This window comes from Channa argus, chromosome 5 (genome assembly GCF_033026475.1).
Source record: "Channa argus isolate prfri chromosome 5, Channa argus male v1.0, whole genome shotgun sequence".
Taxonomy (NCBI): domain Eukaryota; kingdom Metazoa; phylum Chordata; class Actinopteri; order Anabantiformes; family Channidae; genus Channa; species Channa argus.
This window is the reverse complement of record NC_090201.1, coordinates 2,399,492-2,420,064: the sequence shown is the minus strand read 5'-3', so window position 1 is coordinate 2,420,064 and position 20,573 is coordinate 2,399,492. Positions and strand designations below refer to the sequence as shown.

Sequence of the window (20,573 nt, the reverse complement as noted above, 5' to 3'; positions counted from 1 at the left end):
AGGTTTGGATGTGAGTGTCAGTGTTTTCTGTCTGTGTGTTGGCCCTGAGATGGACTGGAGACCTGTCCAGTATATATGTGCCCCCCTCCTGTGTTTAATATAATGGATGAATGGAGTTAGACAACAGCCTCTCGCTGTAATATGCTTCAACTTCACACTGACTATTTTCTCTGCATGTCATAGACAGTTCAGAACCTCCTATTCATTTCCTAAGCTTTTGGTCTTGGTTTGTTAAGAGATATAACCCCTTGTATTGTTATTGTGGTAAGCAGGAAGCGATGGTCCATTTTAAATTCTAATGTGCCTCCCCTCCTCTGCACCTGTCTCATTTCTCTCAGTGTTAGATCAATGCAGTGTCTGGTGCTTTGATATTTCATTGATCAACACTAATTATGCCTAAGAGACAGCAGGCTGAACTAATAAATGAGGGAAAAAAAACGGGCGGAGCTGGATCGTGTCATGTGCTTTTGCCTTCTCCTGCTACCATCTTTGTTATGCACTGGATATTTAACCAACCCTTTCCACCATGTTTTCACATGCACTCTGCACATTTCCAATCTGTAGTCTAATACTGATTCAATATTAATATTGAGGAAAATTCATTTTTACAAAATTATACCATAAATCATATTTATGAATTATTTAGAAAGATTTACATTTTCTATAGGAACAAATGGCAAAGATGGCCGCCGCCTTATCTGCTACTTTGAAATTTGATATCATATTGTACATTCGATCCACTGGATTTATTTGATAATGTATATACAGTTTCCTTTCAGAGTCAGATATTAAAGCAGAAAACAGTGAAATCGTTTGACTTAATTGATCTACGGTGTAAAATATACAAGCTACTTTTTTGACTTTTAGACATGGGTGGAAGAGCAAAATGGGCTTGGACAGACCCAGGGCCCAGAGAAGTCTATGTATGGAGTTTGAATTCATATTTCATATTTGAAAAGAAAAGATGTAAAATGACCACAAAGACACACATGAAGACCTGAAAGCCACAAATAAGGACCAAAAACTACTGTAGATAAAAAATTAAGAGACACTTGATGACCGAAAAGACAGAATGACACCAAAAAAAAAGAAGGAAAATCATCACAATTATTTAAAGAAAAAGACCAGAATTAGACATAAAATTACTATGATAGACGGGACAGTTATCTGTAGTTATGTTCTCTTTTAGTCTGTGGGTCTTATATACGTAGTCCCCCGACTTGTAACAGCCCAGGGACACATTTCCTGATGATCTGTCCATGCTGTTAGATACTGATTCAAAAAGTCTTCCTTAAGGTTTTCCTCCCGTCAGCTATTGGACAGTAATTGAAATAGCAGAAATAGCACACTAATAATTAATGCTTCCAGAAAATGATAATAAAACAACTTAGCACCTAAACACAGGTTTTTGATTATGGAATTTAAACTACGTAAAAACTGTTATATACCTCGATGCATTTCACTTATTTCGTTCAAATATCTACCCTTTGTTCATGGGCACAGATACACGCCATCTCTCTCTCTTTCTCTCTCTCTCCCCATCTCCCCCTCCCTCCTCTGTCTGCTTCATCCTTTCACTCTGACTCCTCCACATTCTCTCCTCTTCTCCGCCCAGCAGCATCCTCTGGCTCTCTGCTCCCTCACTGTTAGCAACGATGACCAGCACAGTATCAGGTAAGAAAATCTGTTCTGCATCAGGATGTTATTCTGTCGAAAATATGTGTGTGCAGCAATGGTGGGGAGGGACTGTATAGTCTCAAGCAGAATATTTAATAATACGGAGGATGGAGAGGATGTGTGTGTATCTGTGTGATTGTCATGGCAACAGGGCTTTTTCTTCTCTCATTGTGCCAGAGCTGAAGACATTTACATAGTCCCATGCAGATGGGAAGAAGATTCATCCAGGAAGGCAACAGTACTTATTAAGCATTTCTTCCTCTTTCTAACGTGACCACTGCTTATTTAACATCACCTTACTGATGCAAATATTAAAAGCAATTCTCTTAGTACCATCCTGATGACGCTTTACTTAAAAATGGGAGAACAAAAGGGACAAAATCACCGTTGTGGCAATTATTACAGCTTTGTCTCAGTACTGACATTCGAAGGTAAAGTTTTCAAAATTAGGAAGCTGAAAATGTAGTAGTTTAATTATAAGTTTAAGATGCTTTTTTTTAAATTCAAGTTCAGTATGCAGTAAATCTCCAGTGTTTTATGCAGAAGAAACCTGGCAACAAATTCCAGAAACACAAAATGGGGCCAGGGCATCCACTCACTTGAACTTTAGTCTCCTGTAGGAAAGTCCTTGGCTCTGTTGACCTGTCCTCCTCATTACAAACGTTCCTTGTCGCCCCACTGAATTACTTTACATTGGTGGTTTGTTCCTGCTATAAAAACAGATAGGAGGGGTATTTTACAGCTGGACAGTCACATTTGAGTTTTGTAAGGTGTTGCCCATATTTTTTTAGTCAATGGGATCCCAAAAAAATACATTAAGCAATTAAAAAGGGCATGTTTATGCAATAATTAGAATTTATATTATATTCAAGGTCTCTGTTGAAATAGGGTTGCATGATTCCTTATGATGATCGATTTAAAAAGTCCTTATTTTATTTATCATAGTCAAGCGGGTGAATTGGCCGTTTCATTTGCTTTAAGGCCCCGCCCCCTGAGGCCACTTCGTTCTGATTGGCCAGATTGTAGATGTCTTCCTGTTGGTGAACTTTATTTAACAACTGCTTATGGCATTGTCAAGGCAAAACATCAAGCTGCAACAATATATGTTCATTTATGCATTTGAGTTAATACATAGTTAAATATATAGATATTTATTTAAATAAATTACTATTTCTTTTTCAATCCTCCCATTCCTCCATTATCTGTCACCGCTTGTCGCATTTGGCTTTAAAAGTTAAGATTATTTAATTCTTTTACAAAGACTGAGAACAGTGCTCTAACATTCATGACTCGACATCTGTGAATATACTGTTTGGCCACAATAATTAGAAAAACGTGATTGATGATGATGATCATCACCCTTTTCTTACACTTTCTTTCCCAATATCCATTTGCTAAGTGGGCCCACATCCTCGCTGTGTAGTCTTTTTCTGGCACAGAGCCTTTTAAATCGGCTCTAAAGTAGATTTTCGACATATTAAAGTAGAAAGCTTCAAAGGTTTTAAACATTTCTCTTCTTTTGCAGCAGACCTGTAAATAATGTATCAAAAGCTGCACGCTCTCCAGCTCCATAAGGGAGTCATTGCCCTGTTCTTTGGCTCACCGATGCCTCCCTTTTTGTACATGCTTAACGTGCCTCTCTGATGCATGCACGCAGATCATTACCTGCCACTGTTATGGCCTCTACAGACAATGGAAGACAGGACATTTGCTTGGGAGAAGAATAGTAGGCAGAAACTCACAGTTGTCAATGTGTTAATGAAGGCAGCACGAAGCCCGTGGCATGAAGGCTGAATATGTGAAATGGAGCACAGTAGTCCAGCTCTGACATGAGATTTGATTACTGACATAATTCTACCCTGCGCTGCACATTCAGCCATTTTGAGGGCTGAGTGCAGGACCAGAGGTGACTGTGCAGATAAATCTCGACTGGAGCTTTGCTAAGTTACCTTGGCCTGCTTCAGACTCACACTGTGAAATGTGTGGATCCCTACACTGAGCTGCCTACTAACAGTGACTCAGACACTGGGATGACATTAGCCATAGGTTGTGTAGCTGTCCGATAATTTACTCAATCCAGGAGATGCATCGTTGATGCAAGATTGATCTATCGTATTTGTTTCTCTGGTGTGTTCAGGGCTGAGCTGAAGCCTTTTTCATGGTTTTAACATCTGTATAAAAATAAGTGTCTTGAGCCACTGTCCTTTTGTCCCTTAGTTGATGGTTTTACTTAAGTTGCCATTGTGGGTTATGCTAGAAAATCCAACTACATGTTTATAGAGGACAGCTGAAGGCATGGTGAATAGAAGGGGGGGAGAAAGGGGTAGGGAACACAATAATTGTTGTGTTGTGGTGCTGTAATGAAAGCATTCATTGTGTTGCACCTCACTGTATAGGAACTGCGTTAGCAATGTAATAAAATACTTAAGGCAACAGCCTGCAAAGCCTGCTGACATGCTCATCTCCACACAGCTTACCAATCGCTGTGTGAAGTGGGTGTAAATGTCACAGTTTAAATTAGGGAAACTCAAAGAAAGTTCTACTGGTCCCCTAAATGACAAAACTCCAGCTCTGCTTAGTGTAAACCTGTCTGCAATGAACGTCTTAGTTAGCCACTGTATGTTTGCACAATGAGATTTTACATATAAAACCAAACAATGAAATATAGGAAAAGTCAAGAAGCCATAGGCTTATACCATATGTACAGTAAAAATGTCAAATGTAATCAGGGAGTAATACGTTATTTAGGGCTGAACGTAGAAGCTTCCCTCCAGCTGCATTTAAGGGAAATAAAATCATGTGATCCAAACTTTATTCACAGTTTATTTATTTATTCACAGTCCACAAATATAATAAGATGTGGTTAATGAATTAACAATTGAGGTTTTTTTGACAGACAAGCCACAGCTGGCAGGTGGATTCAAACCATGGCCTTTTTTAGGAGCACTAACCGCTTCACCACCATGTCACTGTTAATGCTACAGTATGTGACTTTAAATAGATTTGTGTTTGTGCTTTCACTCCATCATTAGTCAGTGAAGAGGCAGGCTTACTCGTGTCCGGTGGTCCAAAAACGGTCCACTCCAGATATCGTCGTATGACGTTGTATGACTGAACATTTAGTCCCACGTTCCAGTTGAGCTGATAACTAAATCATTCCACAGTACGTGTCCCACAAATCAATTCCAGTGAACAAGGTAAGAAACCGTGAACCTCCACAGCTACACACTTAAGCTTTCACCGCTACCCTGTAGCCCTCCACAGCCTGCTCATTCATTCTTTCGCTCCCCCCAACTCTCAACAAAACATCTGGTTTGGCAAAGGCAAAGTCAAACCTTTCCAGGCAAAGTCTTCAAAGGCATTAATGACATCGTAAGTACGCTTATACATTCACTTCCCAATCCAACCGACCCCACAATACGCAACACGAACAAAAAGAGAGGAGGGGTTGCACCGTTTTGTTTATTATAATTTAATGTTGACTTATATACCTGAAGTGTTAGGCACAGTCTAGCAGAGCGTAGCAGACTAAAGTGGATTGATTTCCAGTCTCCTGTTGCCAGCTGAAGTTGCACCAAGTAGCTTTAAAGAAAAGCGTGATAACCATTACGCTTGGTCTTCTGTGTCAGCAGGTATTTCTCTTGCAGTGTAGTTTAACTGGTTTGTCATATTGTTACAGCTAACAATTTTTTTACGATGCTGATAAAAAGATTTATGACCAAACAGGCCTGCTGGGTACAATAGTAGCAGTTTGAAAATTAACAGAAATGTAAATAATAATAATGCTAAAAACCCTGAGTTATAAAGCCCTGTGTGTATCACAATGTGAAACATGTTGATGTATATTAGGTGCTTTTCATATTCATTCTTGGAAGTAAAAGCCGAGAAGCCACTAAGCGCACACATCTCTGACTCAGACAGAAGATTGCTGTATATGACTTTGATAAAATGATGATATAATAATCAAATGTATTTAGTGGTGTGCTGCAGCTCCATTATCCAGACTCTGTGGGCAGAAATACATAGGCTGCTGGCTGCAGCAGATTTCTTGTTTCTATGAAGAAGAAAGTCTTCTTCTCCGTTGTGCTGCTGTGTCATGTCTGAGACGGAGACGTTACATAAGAAAACAGCAGCGGCTTAATAATACATGAGCTTATGTTGAAAGCACAAATCCCAATCTCCCCATCATGTCCCTAAGACATGGGACATGAAGGGACATGAACGTCCACGGGAAGAAGGTTTCACAGCATTACATCATAACCTGCCCACTTTCTAAATTTGTGCTGCAGCTACAAAGCTCGTTCTGCCAATGACAACATCTGCGTGGAGAAACATCCACCCTAGTGAGTCAGTTCATCTAATATTCATCGCCCAGGACTTGTTGCATAACAGAGACACAGCACCTCAGTCCCACCAAGAATTCTGTGGATTCTGTGTGCTGCAGTCACACACCCTGCCTGTTGAACGAAACACTGCATGTAAATGGCCTTCTGCATTTGATTGGCACCTGCTCTACTGAACAGCAGAGGGCGTGTTTGGACTAGTAAACCTAGAACCGGGGGTCAATAAACCCAGGATTATAAATTCTAAAGACTTGTTCTTGTTTATCTGCGTTTTCTAGTTGTTTTATTTTGTTTTAGGCTTTCAGTTTGAGCCTCTGTGACTCTTGTGAGTGACAAATACGGATCACTTTCTCCTCAAATAAATGAGATTGATTTATTTTTTAGAGAGCTGCTGGGATCAACTTCAAGGCATGAAGGACTCGACCCAAAGAAGCCGCTAAAGATCCTGACTAACATTGTTATTGTTGAATGCAGGTGTTGTGTTTGTAGTCCCCAGGTATCTTCCATGATGTCACTTCGGCAAACCCTACAGGGTCCATGACTGTTTTTATTAACAGGCTCACACACACACACAGAGGAAGAAGCCTTCTGGTGAGATTGTTTTGTTTTGCAGCCATGGCACAGACAAGGACAAGGACAAATTAATTGCAGGGTCACTTGGGGACGAGCCTCACTAAAAACCGTTCCGGAGGACGATTCCAATAGGAAGTCAGAGGAATACGAATATGTGCACTCCAGTTTCAGACACTTTGTGGACAAGTTAGATATGTGAAAACGAGATAAAGTAGTGGTTTGCAGTGGTGGGCGGGGCTTAGCTTACACTACGTGCTCCAATCAGGATTTGACAACATTTGACTCCGAATCTGCTGACACATGCTGGGCTGTTTGGTTACTGTCTGTCCTATTTCATCAATACACACCTACCTGATGAAGCTGAGTAGCTGAGTTTATGCATTTTTAAATTCTTTGAAAATCAGTAAATAAATCTAAAGCATCTCATTCACTCTCCTGTTGTTTCTGTGGATATTCATTTGTGCGGTAATTTGTTAAGATCCCTGAGAATTACCCTGCGAACAGTCTCTTAGGAGACGAACATGTTGATGCTGGAGGCAGAAAAGACTAAACAGGTTAGACCTGATGCTATCATCACAGTCTACCTATGACTATGTCCTCAGCCTGTCAAATGATGGTGGGATTGTAATATTTGAATGTTCCACAGCATCCATCCATCCATTATCTGGAACCGCTAGTCCTGTTCAGGGTGGCAAAGAGCTGGAGTCTATCCCAGCTGTCACTGGGTGGGAGGCCACTTCTGACAGTCCCCAGTCTATTTCAGGGCCAACACAGAGACAGACAAACAACCATTCACACTCACATTCAAACTCACAGGCAATTTATATTCACCAGTTAACCTAACATGCATGTGTTTGGACTGTGGGAGGAAACTGGAGCACCTGGAGGAAAGGATGCAGACTCCACACAGAGAGGGTGCAGCCATAATTGCTGAGCATGTTTCGAAAGGGTGAATGCAGCTATATCTTAAGCACCTCATTACACTTTTGGTGTTTGTTCAGTTTAGCTGTCATTGTTGGTTACAACACAGTCAGATGACTGCTCCCAAACCACGTCAATACATGTTGTTAGAAAATGTTTGTTGCTAAAACCGTATATGTGAGTAAGTAGTAGTAAATTTAAACTGAGGCATCATTAAATGTTGTTGGACAAATTCCTTTAACATAATTAAAAGGAAACCAAATAAATGAAAGAAAATGTAGAAACCGATTAAATAAGGTGTTGGGATGCAATTCACAGAAAAGTGCCAAGAACTACATGCAAACAGTCTTGAAGCATGCTGGGTTAACTCTGGGCCAGAATGCAGAATGCAACTAATAAGTTTTACACGTTCATTTTCACAGGTGAGCTGGCAAGGAAGGTTCCTGGAGGACAAATTCCTGGTTTCTTAAGACCTAAAAAAAAAAAAACATATTTCCTCTTATGGCCCAAAAGAGTTTGTGGTTTCACTGGTTTGAGTCACTAAGCAAATACAACCACTAAGCTACTTCAAATGCAGTTAGACTAGATGGTTCACATACGCAAAGCTCACTACTCCCCAATACTGCATATACAGTAAAGTTGTTAGTACTAATAAATTATACTAATACTAAGAAATGTGTTTGTGTTCACTGGACGAAAGTTGTTTTAAAATGAAAAAAAAAAACTGTCTTAAGGTTTAGAAATTATAAACTCAGTTGGAACATCTCTGCAACCACAGTATTACTGAAAAGCTACTCTAGCTGCTCGTAAAGTGAACCTGTTCTTGTGTATGTCTGTATTCAAAAAGCTGTGAACAGTGTCAGTCTCTATTCTTTCTTGCACTTGCATCTAATGGAATGTAACACTTCTGATGTTTTCCCCTTGAATTAGATTTTTGCTGCCTTTTGCTTCACTTGCAAGTCGCTTTGGATAAAAGCAGTTGTGAAATGACTAAATGTAAATGCACTGTATTAGTGGTTTGTCTTTCATTCCCCAACTGTCGGCATATCTGGGCTTGTTACATGCCACTGCTGGAAGCCTTTGGTGCACAGTTGGAGAATTCCACATTTAACATTTAAAGCTGGCTTCAGAATCATAAGATAATTGATAATTAAAATAATAATAAATGATAATTGATTTTATTTCAATTCTTACTCAGAAGACAGAAAAGGTCTTCTCACCATGTTTTTCTATCCACATTGTGTCTGGTAACTTGAACACGGTTGTGTGTTTTGATTAATGGTGTTTCCTTGGTGTTATTTTTTTTTTTTTTTTTTTTTTTTTGCATTCCTTCCGAGGTTTCTCATGCCTCCCTTTAAGATTTTCTAAGCCCCTTCTAAAGTTGCAAAGATGCATAAAGGAGGGAAGTTACTCACACCCTCTGATTGGTTGTAAATTGTGACAAACTCAGCACTGGTGTGTGTGTGTGTGTGACAGAACTCAACCTGCTTCATCTTCCAATGCTAGAAAGTTGTTTCTAACCCTATAGTTTGTTCTACTTATGACATTAAATTTTCTTCTATTTTCCAGATGTTTGTTCCAGATGACAGACCTCTGTCTTTTCACTATAAACACACCACATTGCTGTTTTTTTTTCCTAAGTAGATTTTGGTTCTTTAGGCATTTTTCCTCTGTAACTGTCCATCATGTTTCTTTTTACTCAGGTTTGTCCCGTAATGTCAGTGGAGGAGAAGTTCACGTGCTGTATTCTATGTTCTTGCTGTTCCAATACTTTTGAATGGGACTGTGCACTGATTTCCTTCTTTGTTTTCAGACATTACTCATTATTGAATGCAAAAACAGGAGAAAAATGTGAAGCATTTGTCTGGTTGTGATGCTGCTAATATTGCGTTGGCACACCTGTGAGGTGACGGCTAAAGCTGCTGAATGTGACCAGCAGAACGGTGGTGATAGTGAAACTGAGCCACAGCAGGCACCATGATGGTCTCAAGTATTTTCTTTACCATGATACAATTGTGTAATTTCCCATTTTGCAGATGTTGTACTAAAGTGTAACCAAGTGTAACTGTACTGTGGTGCTGAGGTTTTATGGGTCAGTTGCAAATATACATGCATTGATTTAGCAAGAAAATCACATTGGGGAAATTTTGTGAATCTATTAAGGATCATAATGCAATGGGTTCATCAGTTCTGCAAATACACCCAAACTGCAGCTGAGGAAGGGCAGAGAATTATTAGAGGATTATACACATTCTTGTTGGCAATTGTTGTAACATGTGATCATTGCATCTCTGAGAAATGTTCTATTTCCTGGTGAGTTTTTTTTCCTGCTCACTTGATTGTACTTTGATCTCTGGAATGCGGCTTCATTGTCTTTTACTTAAAGGTGGGGAACAGGTTCGGCCATCGTTTTCCTGGGCCATGATGTTGATAGTTTTGCATTTAGAAATTCTTCATGATTCAAACGAATTCAAAAAATCCAGAAACAAATAGTAGAGACTTGGGTTCGCGGTGAACAACAGCAGCTCAAATACAACAACATAACTGAGTTTCTAACACGAGTTGCATTGCTCTCTTTTATTTTATTTCTTTTTTCTTAGCCATGCAGTTGGATATGAGTCTCTTCAACCAATAACTGTGCAGTCATGTGACTTATGGCATTATTATATTGCATTCATGTGAAAAAGACTCAAGTCCAAAACAATACACACAGGACTAAGTGTCCATAGAAACATTAGCACAAAACAAGACTGCTGTGGAGGAAGTAAAGCGAATCATGAGCTCAGACAGAGGACTGAGGTCACGTTTGTTTTGGCCGACTGGCATCAGCTATTGGCTTGATCCTGAACAATGACAGTGACAATGAGTTATTCACAGCTGTACAGCAACTAACATCCAGTTATATTAATGGCTATTTTATAACCGAATTATTTTTCATGTCTGTTCATAAAGGTCTAAATCTCTATATCTGACAGAGATGTCATTAATTTTGATAATATTTGTTTATAACCCAAATTTCAATCTAGTTATTCTTGAGATGTTTGACTGAAATGTGAACAACTGAGTAGGATGACCCTCCTTAAAACAGACATCTGGATGACAGCAGATGTATAGGTTGCACAGTAATCTTCACATATAAGTAAAATAAAGGGCTTTTATTGCTCATTTTACATGCAAGGTGTCCAACCAAATTGCATGAGCTGACCAGAAGGAGGGTTGGGCACTAATGCACATATGATGCTGGTTTTCGAACTGAACACTAGCTACTAGTGGGGTGATCCCTCTCCTCTTCAGCCCACAGTTTACCTTACAGAATTTGAAATAGTTTCTTCTTTATAGTCCTGCTTTTTCCTTTGCATTGCAGAGTTTGAACACGCGTTTGTGGATGCAACAGTGGTTTCAGATTTGTTTCTGAGCCCAGGTAGTGATTTCCACCCAAGCATCACATCATCAGGACCATTCAGTACTGGTTTTTGGCTCCGCCCCTTGTGTATAGAAAAGAATTACCCCCTCTGGTGATTTCACATTATATGTATATATTTTACAACTTTGAATTATAGGGTTTGTATAAGTATTCAACCTTCTTGTAAAGTCCCACAGTTAAATGAAGATCACCTGAGTGCAGTGAATGTGTTTAAATCATGGTAGCAGTAACTAAAAGGTCGTTTAAAGGTACTTCGACTACTGAGATATTTATACATAGAGGGGTTTCTTTACTGTATTACTGCAATAAAACCCACATATTGTAACACAGTTATTATCTTAGTTTGGTTTGATGTTTCCTGTGTCACCATTAATGAGCATGTAGGGAGTCAAATGTGCTCTTGCCTTGAAGATTGTTTGAATACAATAGTTTTTTTTTTTTTGCCCTGCTACTACACTGTACTGGAAGATCTTTTATATCCACTATCTGGTATTCAGTGCATCTCCCACTATTGTGCTGAGAAATTCATTATTAATGGCACAGTGAAGCACAATGAATGAGGAAGTATGTATGTTTGCATGACTTTAGGATGGGGATGTATTGTAAAGAAGAATTACAGATGTACTCATAACTATTATGGTTCATCCATACAAATACCACGTATTACCTAATTAATAGTAACCTGATAAAACAGGATGTGTAATCCAAAAATTAAAAATGAAACCAAGACACTGAACCCCAAGTTGCTCCCGGTTGGTCAAGTGTGTGAAGGTGTGTGAATGTGTGTATGAGAAGCAACATTGTAAAGTGCTTTGGAGAAAAGCAAAGGCCATTTACCAATGTGATTTATTCTTGATAGATGAAGTTTATATATTTTCAAAACTTTATTATATTATCACATTGAAAATGAAACCTCAATTAACCTTTGCACAAAAGAGGAATGTGTCTGAAAACAACATTTTTCCAACTGGGCACCTGTTATGGGCAACAGTGCATGAAATATTATGTTTTACCAGGTCTTGTGACCATGTGCTGTTTTAATTGCACAGTAAACCTGTTACAGCTGATGCGGTGAGTCCTGGCTGATGACATATCAACAGCCAAAAAACAACGAAATGAAAACAAACCACAAGTTTTGGGTATTTGGAGTTTCAGCGTCGGCCTCCATTTTTCAGTTGCTAAAAACAGCAAAGTCCCCGTCAATGACACCTTTCGGCCGAGACACAGGCGACACGAGCCGATGCAGACGTGCGTCTTCCTCCCTGCTAGTTCTTCCACATCAGTTTAGTGTGTGACAGGCCTTAGCAGAACATATCAAAGTCAGTGAAATGTGACTTTGACTTAACAGCAAAACCATTTGTGTCTGAATAAAAGTTTCAATTTGTCCTAGTTGTGTGTTAGTTAACAACTTTGTCATCACACGAAATGTCTTCATACCATATTTCCCAAGTGCTAGATTGGAAGAGTTGAACCACTAATTGGTTTGTTTACTATGGTAGATGAAGATAAATAAAGGTGGACTTTGGAATAAGAGCGGGTCCAACAGAGCAAACACAGCTGGTCTGAACACTAAATATTACCTAATGAAATCATTTTTAAACAAACTGGTTGTTTCCCAGTCTTTGACAGAACCGAAGGAAAGTCACATCCTATATCATCTGCCATCATTACCTCTCTCTCAATCACGTCTACAAACAAAATGCTTGTTACTGAAAACCGGTCATATTTAGACCCTAACAGAATATGACCATGGACAAACTCGGTTTCTAACACATGCTCATCTCACAGCATCCGAAAATTAAGTCTCTTAGTTTTTCCTAGTTTTCTAGGAGACTTTTACACTTTAACTTCTATGCCATTGCTTTAGGCGTCAAATGTTGTATTCACTGCAAAAGCCCCGTGGATCACCAACACAAAGGGGAACATAAGTGTCAGCATGTATCCCTGAAGGGAGCGGACAAAGCATCAGGAATGACGATGGGCTGCTGTTTCCTGCAGTTGTTTGACTAAGTCTTTTAAGTGCTGCCTATTCACCACAGATACACATTGGGAGCAATTTGGGCTTCTGGCTTTTGCCCAGGACCACTTCACCACATGGACAAGGGGCCTTGGGAATCAAACTGACAACTCTCAAATAGCGATGCTCTATTATTAACTAAAAGTGGTATTGAGTCGGACTTTTTTGGGTCCCTGCTTCCGTTTTTTTGGAGATGCGCACGACAATGGTAAATGAGTAAAAGTTCCTCAGTGTAGCATTATCTAGTTGTATCAATACACACAAATGTCACGAGTTGCAAGAGTTTGTAGTCTCACAGAGGCTCCATTGTTCAGACAGCTTCAAGCACACAAGTGTAGCAACTTGTCTAGAAGGGCAGAGAACTTGTTGGTGTGTAAAGGGGCTCAGTGGAAGAAAATCAGTCAGTGATGCACGTGACACACAGAAGTACAAAAACTTACATGTTATACTTATATATAATCTCCAGGCAGGACTGTGACTGCCTCACCACAGTTTATTGTTATTTGTGTCTAAATTTTTTCACGTTTCTTCCCTTTTATCTTCTGTAACAGCCTATGCAGACAAGATCAAGGAGATGTCCATGCTGTCTCTGCTCTGCTCCTGCTTCCACAAACAGCCACATCCCAACCTTCTCTACCAGTATGGAGGTCAGTATAGTTTGCAGCATGCTAAAGGCTATTCGTGGTCTGTTCCTCAGACTCAGAAACCAACAAACAAACAAAGTTGTGATTTTCCGTCGTTTTTCTGTCTGCATCAGATCTGGAGGTGAAGGGCCTGAACAAGCGAACATCGGGACAGTCGTTTGAAGTGATCCTGAAGGATCCCGATCAGTCTGGGGACAAAACGGAGCCTAATTTCCTGCCCTCCCCACCAAAGAGGGAGGTGTCCCTCGAGGAGCTCCAGAAGAGACTGGAGGCTGCTGAGGAGAGGAGGAAGGTAGGCAGTCATCACAGTGTGGTCCCAGCATAGAAGTACCACTGTTAATAAGTAGGGGAGACTGGGAATAGTAGTAGTACTTGTCTCACCTATCACTAAAACCTCATTAGACTTAACAAAATTGAGTTAGTCGTGATACAACATCCTCTTTGATGGACAGGTCACGTTGAGTAAACACAGGACTGACCTATGATACGGTCGACATGGGTAATCACTTGGGGCACTAAATGCTAGTGGGTGCACCATGCAAATTCTATTTTCACTGATGGAGTTTGAGCATAGTAATGTAGTTCATCCATAGTCATTCCTCCTGCTTCAGTAGGTTCTGTCTGTTTCAGCTTCACAGCACTGGCACTGTGTCTCTGTCTGACCAACCAGAATGCAGCTCCTCTTCACCAAGCAGCATGATGGATGTTTGTCTCCAGTGTGTTTGAGAGCGGGACAGAGCACAATTACACACTGACACAGCAGCATTTACAATCTGCAATACAGTGATTTGGGTTCAGGGCTTTTTTCTGCATCATTAAAACTGTCACTGCATTTTTATTTCCAGCAGAAACAAAATATTGCCTCCTCTGTAGAATTACACTGTTTATTTAACAGTGTAGAATTTCTTTCTTAGATGCACTACCTATGCAAAGTGACTTTATTGCAAGCACAGGGTCCAATCAGAGGTCAGAACCAGCCCCCGTGTAAGCATGTTTTTATTTGACAGGGCACAGTAAAAGTCTGAAAGTGATTTACATAGACTCAACACAGGGACACAGCTACTCCACAGGAGGATCTGGATTTAGTATGTAAAAAAGGTTGGACACTGGACCTAGTTTAATGAGGTGGCATTAAACCCACATAGACATAATTTGATAGATCTACTATATTAACACTCGTACAGTGAGTTCAGCAGCCTTCAGACCTTAACATGCAGAACTGTGACCTTGACAATATCTGTTGCAGCCAAAATATTCTCATTCTTATTACTAAAACTTCACAACTTGTTCTCCAAATACCTTGTGGATAAGTAAAAGATGTAAGGATATATTATGCTGCCTTTATTTTGGCTGCACACTCAGATTACAAAGGACGATGGTTTAAAGGGACTGATGGATTTTTAGCTTCTGCTTAGAGAATATATTGAACTTCATTATCAGAAGTGAAAGTCTCCTGATATCAGTCTTTTAGCCAAAAGCAGAGATGTTTTTTAATACATGGGAAGCAGAGGGAAGGTTTATTACAATCATATATTCCACAACCTGGAACCATAGGATGCCCACTGACAATGGGTGAAGTCGCTCTTTTAAACAGTCACATCTCCTCCTCCCTGAGTAAACAAGTTGTACAGCAGCACTCTACACGTAGAGCAGCTCATTCTATTGTTATGGTGGATAATGATGATGATGATGATGATGATGCTGAACAGGTTTGTTGAACGTACAGTAATTGCCACGTCACATACCAGATACCGTTGAGAAGATTTTGAAATGACTGCAAGCTGAGCCACTGCCCTCTGACCACGAAATGTTTACCACAGGGCTTGTTTAAGATCTGAACCAACTCTAATTCTCATTCATTCCAAGATCTGCTGGACCTTTTCCCCCATAGTTATTGCAATATTCACTGCAATATCAGATTTTAATTAGAAAAAGACTGGAAAGCAGGACTTTTCAGCAGCTGTTGCAAATATAGGAAATGGGATAAAACATAATGTATCGAAGGAAAAACAATATCAGGATGATCTTGAAATGAGTGAGACAATTAAAATAAAACATCCAACACAAGAGTTACAGTACAACATAGAAATACAGGTAAAATAAATCTGTCAAATCCACATTATTTATTAAAACTAAATCACTAATTAAGAAACAAGTTGCACTGAGCAGAATATGCTGGAAACAATTTTCCAAACACGAGCGCAGTACAGCAAGTCACTACACTCCCTAAAGCGGATGATGATGGAGCAATTACTGTGGGAGTTTGCTGCAACATCAGTGAGTGGTGTGTTTTTATTTCAATGTGGCACGAGTCCAAAAGTAATGGAAAATGTAAAGGTCAACTTGTTCGTGTCATCAAGTTGACAGGAAACTACAGTCACAGTAAAATAATGACACTGTTCGCAGTTTCTGTGTTTTCTGTATAAATTTGGTTATAAAATGTGATTTGATCTTCACCAGAGCCACAAATACCAAAGAACACAATATTTCTAAGCTGATAAAACGCAGACAGCCATGATCTTTTATGACTTTATTGAACAAAGCAGTTATACATAGAAAGTGAAAAAAGTAATAAGAGATAAAAGTAATTCTGCATGGTGCCTTTGGAATGATGTTGGCTCCATTCCGCCTTCTCTATTCTCGTTTCATTGATTGTGCACCAGGTTTGCTAACAGCTGACATCAGAAGCTCCAATGCTGCCATTACTTTTTTCTAACAACACTTTGAATGGTCAATGGGTGTCATTCTCTCTGTCCACAACATGTGCACCCTCCACTCCGTTGTAGTCCCAGGAGGCCCTGGTGCTGAAGCAGCTGGCCAAGAAGAGGGAGCACGTGCAGGAGGTTCTTTACAAGGCACGTGAAGAGAACAACAACTTCAGCAGGAAGACAGAGGAGCAGCTCATCCAAAAGATGGAGGCCAGCAAGGAGAACCGGGAGGCCCACCTCAACGCTCTCAAACAGCGATTGCAAAAGAAAGCAAGTGCTCCCCAATTCTGTGATAATGTCTGAATTCATATTAGTATCCTTTATTTTCTTTCCAGCATGATCCTACTACATACTACACACAGTCGCACAACCACAACAAATCAAGATCACCTTCGGTGTGCTCAGAATCTTAATTAATGTTAATTAAAATATGTAAGAGTTAAGTATGATTTTGTATATCCAAAACTGAGAGAGTGGTGAGGTAAAAACCACTGCTAACCCAGAGGAACATCAAGGCTCAGAAGTTTTTGATGAGTCAAAGGCTGAACTGCTTGGATGACGAGGGTGCTGTTACTTGAGGTGTAACCGCACACTGTGTGTGAGCTGTAAGTTGAGCTCAGAATGAATCTGTAACTGCTTATACTGTTAAGGGTCAAAGGTCAAATTAGACTCCCTAACTAACTGGACTGCATGTCTTTGGACTGTGGCAGGAAACAAGAGTAACTGGAGGAATCCCAAGCCAGCAGAACATGCTAACTACCCACAGAGAGTTGAACCTAAACCCACCACCAGTGTTGCCATATGAACAGTAATCTAACTTTAATGTAAGAGTTTACTAGAGGTTGGTCAACCAAAAGTTTTAGTTACCCATAAATAAAGAAAATCCATCCCACTCACGTGTTCATCACACTTTCAGTTACTGCTTGTCTCATCCACTGACTCTGTTTCTGTTTCAGTTCCAATGAAGTGAAACAGAAGACAAACAATGAAGACTTCGTATTTTTTACCCACTTTACTGTTGGTGCTGTCAAGAAGTCTTCAAATTACCATCTGTTTTTAAACTACATTTGTCTATAAACTTAAACTACCATAGGTAGTAGTACAAAAAAATGTTTTTGCATTATTCAAGCTACTGTCAGTGATGGAACCAGGTGATTTTTATAAAATGTGATACACTGTCTGCAGAGTTGGTAGAAGTACAAAAACCCAATACTCTAGAAAAATTGCAGGTATTGGCTCAAAAAACTTTGCACTACAAGAACCACTTCAGATCTTTTAAAAATGTACTTCAAAGTACATAAGTACTTAAAAGATTATCCATATTTGAAATAAAGTAAAAAGGTACAAAGGTAAAGGAAAAAACCTTAAAAAAAAAAAAAGAGATTATGGTGATGATGGCAAAACGTGTACAGTAATTAATAATGGGGGTCAAAGTTCATTTATGTGCTGGTGGTTAACTGATAATAACTGATGATAATACATCAGGATTTATTAGTGCATCATATTTTTATAGTAAACCACCAGGTTGTATAAATGTCATGGCTCATTTTTGTAAAATGTTGTGTGTTTGCTGCAAATGTGGCATCAAGAGAGCCTTTCACTTCCTGGGTGTGGTGGCAAGACTTTAGCCAGCCTCTACAACCTCCCTACAGAGATTAGATACATGTTTTGCTGTCTCTACTGCAAATATAGTTTTAATATAAAAAAACGTATTGAAAAACCCAGTGTAATAATAAAATTGACAGTTACTACTCAAACGAAGTACTATGATAAGTTGCAGTGCACTTTGCTACAGAAATTGTTGGCAGTGGTTTTTACAGAACATACATATGCCATTAATTTAAACATAATCTAAAATTCTCAAAGCCGAAAGGGTCATTTTTCTGCAGAATTTCTACGGTGATGGCATTGCATTGTTTTTTTTATCCAGTTTGTTTGACGCTGGCCCTGACACGTCATACAAAAAGACATCTTGACAAAAATCAGTACACACAAAAATGTCTCGGCTCGTGGAAAAAGGCTGATACCTATGGAACTATACCTTTATCCAATTCTAGAAACGTCATGTCACATCTGCCAATGCAATGTCCATGCACCACTCGTGCCATCATTCGGTTTTAGGTAGTTCCCTTTTCCTCCAGCTCTCTGTGTCTGCAATGGCTTTTTGGTACTTCCTCATGACAGCATGACATTAGGTCAAACACTTATTCCACATTATGTTTCAAATGCTATAATACACATTGTTCATTCTCTACATGTGATTCATTTTGATTATTTGACAAATCAGAACAACAGAATCATTTTAACTTCCCTGTAAGTGGCACAATCATAATCACAGATCTTCATGGATGCACTTCCTCAATTATTAACCTTACTCACACGTTCTTCTTTTAATCAATCTATTTCAAAATCAACCTTCTTGTGTAGATTCCTCTTCTCTTGTTATCAGATCCACAGTGTTGCTGCTCTGCATCATGGGCATCAAGTCATCCAGGTATTTCACACGGAGTAATCAAAATACACAATTCAGTGAGACAAGGAAACTGCATAGGCCTATTTCCCAGCAGATATGTGGACTTAGTAGTAAATAAGTGTGAGAAAATGGATGGATAGACTCAAATAAGCAAATTGCAAATCATGTCAAAACAAACATTATATAATGGGACCATCCCGTCATAAAAGTTGTTCTTTTATAACTCATGACTCAGAATTTGGACACATGTAGCTTTGTTTCCATAAACTTTGACTTAAAACATATGGAGATTAATATCTGAAGATCAGGAGCAGGACCACACCTCAAACATCCCCCTCCGGTCTGTTTTCCATAAATACCCTTCTGCCTTGATCCTCACAGCATTCTCCTCTTTTGCACCCTCCTCTGTTTCTGTTGGTTTCTTTCTCCAATCTAATGTCTACATAGGGTCCGAGGGGTGGGTTGCGCATGGACCCTGACCTTCCCAAACCATAGTTGTCCTGGCTCATGGTTCAACTCAGCAGATGCTACTTATACATTTTGTCCTCAGAGCGTGTGTTCATGTTGGCTATAACTCTGAATGAGGCACTGTGTGTTGTGCCGAATATCCAAGAACATTAAAAGTACACGTTTGAATGCAATCAAAGCCTGATATTTGAACTACTGCAAACAACGTTTCTGAAACCCTCATTGTCTGTGTGTTTGCAGTTTCAACACCTGAGTAATCAACTGAGACAAACAAAAAAAAATTCCGTAGAAACCCCACCTCCTGTCACCGTTTTAGTCAGATATGTGTGAAACAGAATGAAACTTTTTTTTTTCTTTGTTTTTCATTATTTCTACAGGAAGTCCATGCTGCTGAAGTACGCAGGAACAAGGAAGGTCAGGCTGAGCTCTCAGGCTGAACTTGTTTTACACACCCTGGCACAGGATTCCACTTCCACTGGATTCTATAATCGTCTACGTGCCAATGATTTCCAGTTGTTCACTATTCACTAATATCATCCTGCAGTTTCAGAACTCAAACCCAAATAATGCTCCTCATCTGTTTGTTTTGCGGTAAACTACACACATTAGAAAGTGCAGATGCATCGTCTGATAGCAAGTACAGTCAAGTACAGGTCAAATAAAAAGTCATATCTTGAGCCAAACAAGCTTTGTTGGGTTTCTCTTGCGCCAAAGGTTTTGCTCAACATTGAGCTACTTTGTCTGACAATTAAAACATCAGTGAACTGCACAGTTGCAGTTTGAGCTACAGGAAGTTAGTTATCTAGGCCACAGATCAGTGAAGTACAGTAAATGTAAAGTACATTTACTTTATCACCATACCTAAGTACAAAAGTATTGCTACTTTACTTGAGTATTTACATTTTCTGCCTCTTCATACTTTGACTTATACTACATTAGGCAAATATAATACCTATGCTCCACTACAATTATCAAAGAACTCTATAGTTACCGGCTACTTTTCATTTTCAGGTTATCATAACAAAATACAGTATATCAGAAGACCCTGATCTGAAATTCATGGAGCTATCCAGCAGTGCATAAAGTTTTACTGAAATTATTATTTGATTTAAAACATAATCACCCAAACAACGTAAAGGCTCCATCATTACCAGCTGCAGCATTAAAGTGACGCATAAATGCATTAGTAATTATAATCCAATAATATCACATTCACTCATGTGAACTGAGACATCAGAATAAAGAGTACTTTTACTTTGGTTACCTTAGGTTTTTTTTTTTTTTTTTAGATGCTACCATTACTAAAGTAAAGATTTGAACGCAGG

At 39.3% G+C, this 20,573-nt stretch overlaps 1 protein-coding gene across 2 annotated transcripts; it reads left to right on the top strand.

Moving 5' to 3' along the window:
* Positions 1–1,516: 1,516 nt before the first annotated feature.
* stmn3 (stathmin-like 3) lies at positions 1,517–19,934 on the top strand. Of its 2 annotated transcripts, none has more exons than XM_067503870.1 (5): positions 1,517–1,674; positions 13,507–13,602; positions 13,713–13,891; positions 16,386–16,577; positions 19,626–19,934. In XM_067503870.1, exons 1-5 carry the CDS (start codon positions 1,656–1,658, stop codon positions 19,683–19,685), a joined length of 546 nt encoding a protein of 181 aa, XP_067359971.1. In that variant the 5' UTR covers positions 1,517–1,655; the 3' UTR covers positions 19,686–19,934. The 2 variants fall into 2 exon arrangements, with proteins under 2 accessions (XP_067359971.1, XP_067359972.1); XM_067503871.1 differs by having other exon boundaries at positions 16,386–16,581; positions 19,630–19,934.
* Positions 19,935–20,573: the final 639 nt, after the last annotated feature.